The sequence below is a fragment of the Tupaia chinensis genome, unplaced genomic scaffold (assembly GCF_000334495.1).
Source record: "Tupaia chinensis unplaced genomic scaffold, TupChi_1.0 Scaffold147869_1, whole genome shotgun sequence".
NCBI classification, from domain to species: domain Eukaryota; kingdom Metazoa; phylum Chordata; class Mammalia; order Scandentia; family Tupaiidae; genus Tupaia; species Tupaia belangeri.
The window spans coordinates 1,261,971-1,272,230 of NW_006207719.1; the positions used below are offsets into that span (position 1 = coordinate 1,261,971).

Sequence of the window (10,260 nt, forward strand, 5' to 3'; positions counted from 1 at the left end):
AGGTTGCTTTCTCGCTTGCCATCTAACCTGCTCTCTCTCTCTCTCTCTCTCTCTCTCTCTCTCTTTTTCTCTGGCAAGCACACATGCCCTGTAGCAAAAATCTAAGAAAACAACAAAAATTAGAATAAAAAAGTTCAGTGTTTAAAAACAAAAACAAAAAACCCTATGTTATGCAGATAATGAAAGGCAAGGCTTTCCTGAATATATCTTGTGCTTTTCTTTATTTTAAGAGAGGTTTATTCCCTAGAGGGTAAGTGTACTTGCTGGAGAGACAGACAGAGAGAGAGAGAGAGAGAGAGACAGAAAGCAAGAAATGACCACCCAGGAAAAATGACCATGCTGCAATCTCTTCTCCTCCATTTTCCTCTCAGGATTTTGGGCATGCACGTACATGTGCCCAACATGAGTTTTAAGCCACTGGGTCTAGGACTCAAACTGCAATTAACTATGTGGGAGTTCAGTGATGTAACCATTAAGTCATCTGTTGATCTCTATCTTGTGCTTTTATAAAGTCACTCTTCTCTACAATCCCAGAATACCAATTTAACACCATCACTATATTCATAATCTTGTATGTGATGATCTATGACTTAATCCTTGTTTGCATACTGAGGGCAAGTATTGAATTTTATCTTCAAATCCCTAGAACCAAGAAGGGTCTTTTCCTGTCTGTCTATATAGCTTAGTAAATGTTCTTTGGAAATAAGTAATCTTTTAGTAAGAAAAATAAAGTCTACCTACAAAAGCTGGTACTGATGTACTGGGCAAAAAAATTTTTTCTATGTCTCTCAGTCCTGCTCTTGTTTTTTCTTTGAACAAACTAGAAAACACATATTGTGTTTCATGACAGCAAAATCACTCCTCTCAGAGCTTCAAGTCTAAGAGAAAGTGATACAGTGGGAACAGAAAGATACTCATGTTGGTATGAGTAACTAAAGAAAGTTCCACACACAAGTAATGTTTAAGGTTTCACCATGAAAGCAAAGTAGAATTTTTCTCATTGTCTTTTTTCTGTATGAATAATAAAAGACCATGAAGTTGTAGGTACTGAACAAATCATGAAGTTTATATACCATTTACACAAGGAGTTTGTAATTAATTTAAAAGTAACATGGATCCAGGCCAACAGGTGGTGTAGTGGTTACAGCACTGGACTCCCACATGGCTGACAGCAGTCTGAGTCCCAGACCTGGGAGCTTAAAAATCATGCTGGGAGCAAAATCCCAGGAGAACGGAGAAGGGATTGTGGTGTGGACATTTGCCCCGCCCCCCCCTTCTGGGGGCGGGGTGTGATTTCTCACTTTCCCTCTTGCTGTCTCTCCGCATCTCTCTGGTGAATGCACACTGCCTATGGCAAAAACCTTAAAAAAAAGAAAAAAAAAAAAAGTAAGGGGATGTAATGAAGCAGACACAATCAAATTAAAGATCTGGCTTATAGAGTGATCATTCAGAAGAGAACAGTGAAGATAAAAGGTTAGGAGATCAGCAGTTGGCGTAATGGCTATGTCACTGGACTCCCAGGTAGTCAACCACGGTTCAAGTCCCAGACCCAGTGGCTTAAACTCCCACTGGGCACGTGTGTATGTGTGCCCAAGATCCAAAGAGGAAAATGAAGGAGAAGGGATTGCGGCATGGCCATCCCCTCTGGGAGGTGATTTCTCACTTTCTCTCTCTGTGTCTCTGTCTGGCAAGTGCACACACCCTACAGCAAAAACATCTTCAAAAAATAAAAATTAAAAAATTAAAAATTGGTTAGAATCAACAGGACTGAGGAAGCAAATGGATAAAGTCTTTATCAAATATAGTAGACAATCAGCAGTTGAGATTTCTGACTTCCATTAAGGTGGTGTCATTTCTAGACATATATTAAGGAATAAGATTTCACTGGGAAAATTAACTGATAATATGATGTGTTACATGAAGCAAGTAAATTAAACTAGTAGCCCTTAAAATTCTATTTTATTCACTAAGTGACAGCAAAAAAGAACAGTGCTTAGGACTTTGATCTATGCACTGACTAAAATTGTTATCTCAGTGTTACGTTGGTCCAATTCATCTGTATTCCTAAACTATAAACCCTTTACAGTCAAGGACCGTATTTTCTACTTGGCTCCCCTCTGAACATTTAGCTTCTCACAAAGTGATCACTTTTAAGTTCTAAATTCTATGAAGTTAAGAGAATCTTCTATAGGTTCTTCACTGTTATCAACTTTTTCTGCAACTAAAATAAATTTAAAACTTTGTAAGAATGTTTCATTAAGCAATTCATTATAGGTTAAAAAAAAAATCTTGAAAATTTAAACAATCTGCTAACCTGGAGAGCATGCCTCATTTTGTGATGTATCTTCAGATTCATCTTTTTCACCTGAAATATCCTCTTCATCAGAGAGGACCAAAAAAGCTTCTTTTGGTAAACTCTCACTACTTTCTTGTTTAGATGGTGAACCAAAAGAACTTTCCATCTTCTCTTCCAGATCTGGATTTGTCTCATCAATTGGAAGAAGAGAAGTTTTAGAAAAGCAAGTAAGTTCATCCTCAGCTGGTGCAAGCTTTTCCAAAATAGGAATGATTTCATCTGTCTCCATAGAATCCGTACTTTCTAAGATATTCTCACTTTTGTCATCTTTTGTAACATTTTCACGAATGGTTTCTATAAGATCCGCAGAATTTTCTTCTTCATTCTTTTCATGATGGTCAACTTCCATACTGCTAGATATAGCCTCTTCTCCAAAAGCAAGCTCTGTATCTTCCTCTACCTTCTTCTCATTTTCAGGAGGTAAATCTGAACAAATAATTGCATCATCTGTTTCTAGGGTTTCTTTATTGGCATCAATATTAATATCAGCTTTATTTTTCTCATCAAATGAGTCCTTACTCTGAATTTGGTCTAATTTTTCATCATCCCCATTTTTTTCAAGAAAATCATCATCCTTATTGCTATTCAGCTGTGTATTGTCAGTTTCAGCAGCAGGTTCACAAGCTGGTACAGGACATGGTTCAAAGGTAGGATCAAAGGCTGATTCAGAAGTCACTTCACCAGAGGCCAGTTCACCAGAGGCCAGTTCACCAGAGGCCAGTTCACCAGAGGCCAGTTCACCAGCAGGCAGATCACCAGAGGCAGGATCAACAGAAGCAAGTTCACTAGAGGCAGGATCAACAGAGGAAGGGTCAACAGAGGCTTGTGTTCCAGAGGCCAGATGACCAGAGGTCAGATTACCAGAGGCAGGGTCATCAGAGGCACAATCACCAGAGGACAGTTTACCAGAGACCCGTTCACCAGAAAATGGTTCACCAGAGACTGGTTCACAAGAGGCAGGATCACCAGAGGCTGGATCACAAGAGGCAGAATTACCAGAAGTGAGATCACCAGGGGTGGGAACACCAGAAATGGAATCACCAGAGGCCAGTCCTCCAGAGGCTAGATCTCCAGTGGCCAGATCACTAGAGAGTGGATCACCAGAAGCTGGTTCAGTGGTCAGTTTAGAGGATGGTTCAGGAGTTATATTATTTAGAGGCAGAGGTTCACAGCTTAAATCAGCATCCTGCTTGTTTTTAACGTTAACCGTTAAGATACAAGGTGTTTCTTTACATTCTGTTTTACTTTCTTCAGGATCAAAACAAATCTCTTCAATGCCATTCACCTCTTCTTTGTCTTTACTATAATCTGTATTTTCCAAAGGTGAGGTTGGGTCCAAATCTCCATTTTCATGATTGCCATTTAACAACTTGACATCAGTTTTCAACAGTTCTTCTTTGACCTTGTACACTGCTTCAAGTTGTTGACGATCACTCACTCTCATTGTCTTTCGAGCCTTAAAGACTTTTTTCTGAGGTTCTTCTATACTATCCATTTTGAATCTTTAAAAAAAGAGAAAAAAAAAGTTTAATGATTGAAACAGAAGCCACCTAATTACTATATATTGAACTTGTAAGAGAAGCAAGCAGCACACTTCACGTAATTCTGAAATGACATAGAAAACTTGGCAATGCTTGCTGTGTGTTAATTTTCATACTTACTGAATTTATGAAATACAAAATTTATAATGAGTACTGTCCTAGTCCACTGAGTGCTACTACATAACAGATTACCTGACACTAGAACATTTTTAAATAAACAGAAACATTCTTGGCTCATGGTTCTGAGGGCTGGGAAATCTAAGATCAGGAAACCAAATTTGGTGAGGGACTTTTGTTGCAATCATCTATGGTACAAGGCAGCAGGGTAAAAGATCATACATTCAAGAGGGAACAAGTATGGAAGGCGTCAAACCGGTTCTGTTTTTATCAGAAACCCACCCATGCAATATCGGCTTTAATCAATGAATGACAACAGAGACCTCATGACTTAATCACCTCTTAAAAGGTCCCACCTCTCAACACAGTGACATTGGTGACTAAGTTTAGAACACATGAACTTTGGAGAACACATTCAAACCACAGCAGGTACTGTCCACAGTAGATCAATTAGTAGAAAATATTAGGAAAAAAGTGGACTAGTTTTCATTCTCAATATGACATTCATATAGTCTGAAGGAAGGGGACTTCAAAAAGTCTGTGATAAAATGGATTTAATGTACAAGTTTATTTGGTACAAAATTGTTTGAAATACCTGCAGTATATTTTTTTCAAAATACACCACTTTCCATAAGCATTTCTGAAGACCTCATGTATATAAACATATAAAAAATAGATAAAGTAAAAATGCAGATGAAAAAATGAGAACAAAGATAAAAACTGGGGCCAGTCAGTGGCACAATGGTTAAAGCAGCTGGATCACACATGATCAACTGTGGTTAGATCCCAGACATGGTAGCTTGGAAAACAGACCAAGCTGATGTGCAGCATGCATTCTTAAAATCAGAAAAGGAGAAATGGAGAAGGGACTGCAGTGTGACCATCCCCCAGGGGGATTGCTCTCTCATTCCCTACCAACTCACCCTTATCTCTCTCCAGCAAGTGCATATGCTCTCTCGCAAATTTAAAAAAAAAAAAAAAAAAAAAAAAGGAAAATGTAAAGAAAAAGGTAGAGAAAAGGGGAAAAAAAGGAAAATTAAGAAACATGTAAGAAAGACTACATTACATGTGCAACCAGGCATATCTAAATGAATAGAACTAGAAGCAAATTATAGGAAATTATCTAGAAACTGAAGACAATGTACACAATGGGAGAAAATATTCACAAATTGCATATCTAATAAAAGATTTGTTTCTAGAATGTATAACTGTTTTAACATAATACAAACCAAATAACACAGTTTTAAAAAGCACAAAGGATTTAAAAAGACAGATTTGGATTGTCAGAAAAATCATGACGTATTTATTCTATATTTTTCTATGTAAAAATGCCTCATGACTTTTCCGACAACCAAATACAAATACATTAATAAGCCAATAGTCCATAAACAATAAATGTGGAGAGATGCCCAACATCATTAGTCATCAGGAAAATGAAAATCAAAACCATAATGAGGTAACATTTCATATATACCAGGATAGCTATAATCAGAGAACAGGAGGGTTGGCAACGATGTAGAGAAAATGAAACCTTTATGTAATGCTGGTGGGATTGTAAATGCTACAGGTGCTTTAGAAAACAGAGTAGTTCCTAAACATTTTAAATATGGAGTACCATACAACCCAGCAATTCCACTCTTTGGTAAAAACCCAAGGGAAATAAAAACATAATCCCATGTAAAAATTTGTACACCTAGGGCCAGCAGGTGGCATGGTGGTTAAGGTGCTGGACTCCCACATGGCCAATCACAATTTGAGTACTGGACTTGGTGGCTCGCTTTCTCTCTCTCTCTCTCTCTCTCTCTCTCTCTCAGTCCCTCTCTGGTCAAATTAAAATAAATAAAATTAGATAAAATAATTTAAAAAATAAAACCTTGTACACTAATATTCAAGGTAGCATTATCCATAACAGCCTAAAACTGGGAACAACGCAAATGAAACAGCCAGCAACCAATTAATGGATAAATATAATGTGGTATATCTAGATAATGGAATATTATGTAGCCATAAAAAGGAATGGATTACTTATAAATAATCTGACATGGATGAACCTTGAAAACATGCTGAGTGAAAGAAGCCAGTCACAAAAGGCCATATATTGAATGACTAAATGAAATGTCCCAAATAGCCAAAACTATAGAGACAGAAAGTAGATTAGTGATCACCTAGGATTAGAGGGTTTGGGAAGAAGCTCAAGGGTACAAAAATTATTTATGGGATACTGAAAATGTTCCAATATTAACTGTGGTAATTGTTATACAACTCTGTGAGCATGCTAAAAGCCAATGAATTATACACTGTAAATGGCTGAATTAAATCTATGTGACTACTTCTCAGTAAAGCTGTTTCCAAAAAAAGTAAAAAAAAAAAAAAAAAACCTGTAATTTTTTCTTTTTTTGCTAAGTTTTGCTAGACTTTTATCAATTCTATTTGTTAAGTGAAGTATGGACTTTTTAAAATCTTGGCTTATATTTTGCAGTTTTACATATGCTTTCTGTTTTCACTGATTTTTGCTCTAATATTTATTACTTCTTTTCTCTTACTTTTCTGAAAGGGTTCAATTTGTCCAAGTTTCAACTTTAATCACTAGCTGTCAATCTTTTTTTTTCATGTATGCATCTAAAGCTATAAATGTCCCTCTAAGCACTGCTTTAGTTGCATCTCAAGTTATTATTATTATTATGTTAAGCTATTTTTTAATTCCATTGTGATGTCTTTTTTCATCTGTGAGTTACTTAGAAGCATGTTTTTTAAAGAGATACTACATGTGACCAAGTGAACTGTATTTTAAAAAACACAAAGCTGGTTTCACATACAAAAGTCAAACAATGCTGATAATGAGCAAGTTATGAAGTGTTTCTGTTTTACTTTATGCCCACCAGGGTGACTGACTAATGAGTTTTGCCTAAACTGAACCAACATCTAGTAGCAGGTTGTTACTGGTTAAACTGTCAAACTCTCTTTTTCCCAGTACCTTAGAATGTGACCTCAACTGCACAGGGCTTTTACAGAGGTAATCAAGTTAAAATAAGGTTATTAATGTGGACTCTAATGATTGGTGTCCTTTTAGAGAGAAAAAAATTTGGATACAGACAGACATGCACACAGGGAGAACACCATGTGAAGACTGGAATTATGCTTTCACAAGCTGAGGAACTAACAGAAGGTTAAGAGAGAAGCCTGGGAACAAATCCTTCCTTAGCACCATCAGAGGAAGTACAGCCCCAACATTACATTAATTTTGGACTTCTAGCCTCCAGAACTGTGAGACAATAGATTTCTATTGTTTAAGAGGAAAGAAATTCAAGCACTTTAATTCATTATAGGAACAGAACAGAGGGGCAAACAAAGGATCACATCATCAGATATGGGATATTAATTTGACAAAATTCAATGATTACACTTCACCAAGACTCTCAGGAAACTAAGAACCGAAAAAATTTACTCAACCTAAGAAAGGTGATCTACAAAGAAAACTAGATACTATAACTAATGATGAAATCAGATCAGAACCAAAACAAAATTTTCTTTCTCACCATTTCTATGTAACAACTGGCCAGCGCAATAAAGGCAAACAAAAGAGGTAAAGTATTTAGTCCTGCAGAAAGACAGTGTCAAGAGTGGAATAAAATAAAATCCTTTAAGAACTAAGATGAACAGGAGGCAAGAAAATGGCTTTTATATTGGATACCCACTTGCCGTTATCATTTCCAGTAGGGATACAATGGAAGGATATATTTGTTTTGGCCCAAGGGAAAAAAAAAAAAAAAAAAAACAGCCTCTCCTGTCGCTTACAAATAGGCCTCAATTTTTTTTTTTTTTTTGGAGAGGTTTTCGCTATAGGATGCATGCCCTTGCCAGAAAGATAGAGACAGACAGAGAGATAGAAAGCAAGAAATCACCCCCCCAGGGGGGATGGCCACGCCGCAATCCCTTTTCCTCCACTCTCCTCTCGGGATCTTGGGCATGCACGCACACGTGCCCGGCGTGAGTTTAAGCCACCAGGTCCAGGACTTGAACCGCAGTCGACTACATGGGAGTCCAGCAACATAGCCATTATGCTAACTGCTGGTCCCGGCCTCAATGTTTTTAAAAACCGATCTGATGCTTACCGCTAAGTCATGGTGTTTTCTTACTGGGCCACCCATGATGCTCTCCTACTTGCTCATAAAACCACCTCACAGAACAGCAAAGTCAGACTAAGTCACTGTGCAACCCACAAAATACCAAATGTCCTCCTCTCTCACTAAATAAGAAACAGCTAGTTAATTAACTACAACTTTATCCTTGCTGTAGGCTGCACTCCCTATACAGACAAGATATATTGACATGCCCAAACACAGAACTGCCCTCACTTCCAGATAACACCCAATGCAGAGTAAAACTAAATTTCCTTGAAATCTCAAAACAACCCAACCTAAACTATAACTAAATCCTATACTTTTTTCCCTAACATCTCCTTTTTGATGTACTTTTTCTTCAGTGAGTATTCTTCCCTTCCTGAAACAAACAGTAAACATAACTTGTTTAGCTACAAGTACAACCAAAGTTTTTGGCTGAAGGGCTTAAAAACATAAGCCTAGCCTATATGCTGGATGCCAATACAGCTTGAGAATCTACCATTTTGTCACAGAACTCCTAGACTATGGTACATTCTGCATTCTCACTTTAAACCGATTACTTAAAACATATTTCTTAGGCTTCCTAGATTTTTTAAGTAAATTATGTAATTAATTATATATAAAACTATTTAGCAAAATAATTTTTCTTTTTTTTTTTTTCTTTTAGATTTTTGCTATAGGGTACGTGTGCTCACCAGAGAGACAGAGAAAGACAGAGACAGAAAAAAATCACCCCCTGTGGGGATGACCACGCTGCAATCCCTTCTCCTCCATTCTCCTCTCGAAATTTTTGGCACACATGCACACATGCCCAGTGTGAGTTTTAACACACGAGATCCAGGACTCAAACAGCAGCTGACTACATAGGAGTTTGGCAACATAACCATTACACCATCTGCTGGTCCCAGAAAAATCATTTTCAATTAAACAGAGACTTCAATGAAAAATTATCATAGACACTATTTAAAGGATTATTAATTATGTTCTTAAAACTGTAACTGTTAAGTTCTCTCTCATCCATCCCAAAGTCATGTTGACTACAAATTTTTCTGCAGAGACAAAATGCAAATTTTATGATCAATTAACCTTGCTGACTCCAAATATACAAAGTTGTTATATGTATAAGTAGTAATGTTACCCTTAAATATTTTCAAGCACTGAAACTGCAATTCTTTTCACTCTGACCTCAAATCCACATTTATAAATGTTACTTTATAACATTTATATCTGTTATAAAGATAGCTGGCAGTTATCACCAGTTGAATTGAAAGTAACTGATCCTTTAAAGCAAACATTTTTATAACTTTTACTCACACAATTAAGAACACGAATTCTGTAAACAGATTCATGGATCTGAATTCTAGCATTTTCTGATACTCACTATGTGACACTAGAAATGTTATCTAACATTTCAATTACTTAGCTTCTGCTATCTTAAAAAAGAATTATCAACATCTACCCCAGAGGCTGTGGTGACAATTAAATGAGATTTTGTACATTAAATGCATAATTAATTAATACTACATAGAATGTAGTATGCACTCAATAAATATTACTGTCATTAATGTCTTTATGTACTCAGGATAATGTTTTTAGGCATAGAGAGTCCGAGACAAATTTCTCTTAAGTAATTTGGTATTTTATATATGAATTAGAAAATACAACACAAGAACCTCACATTTAATATTAAAAAGCCACCACTAAGAACATTTAATAAAAATAAATATAATCCAAAGCAATCAGGTTTTGTCAACCAATACATTCAGTAAAAGGATAGTATTATAAAAAAAAAATTACAGAATAACTACCATACATACCCACAAGGGAGCACAATACTTCCATTTGCCAGAGCTTTTGTGGGTTCCAAGTGTAATGAAAAACAGACAAAGCAATAAGGAAGTGGTAGCATATACGACCAGTTCAAACTAGTTCAGCCTTATCTGTGCAAACCAATCAGTAGCCTACTTTTAGAAACCTATTTTGCATAAGCAAAACACATTTAAGAAAAACATTAGAGAAGGGTGTGTTACCTGCAATAAAGTCTCTATAGCTGTATTACCAGAACAAAACATAAGATCATTTCAAATACTGTCATCTGGAACAAGTCATTCATTAAAACTATGAC

At 36.4% G+C, this 10,260-nt stretch overlaps 1 protein-coding gene across 1 annotated transcript in view; it reads right to left on the reverse strand.

The window, feature by feature from the left end:
* Nucleotides 1-10,260, reverse strand: part of ATF7IP (activating transcription factor 7 interacting protein) — a 105,770-nt gene that overhangs the window by 53,904 nt on the left and 41,606 nt on the right. The window contains 1 exon segment of the mRNA XM_014584793.2: nt 2,315-3,858. Within this exon segment, the coding sequence (XP_014440279.1) occupies nt 2,315-3,858 (1,544 nt within the window).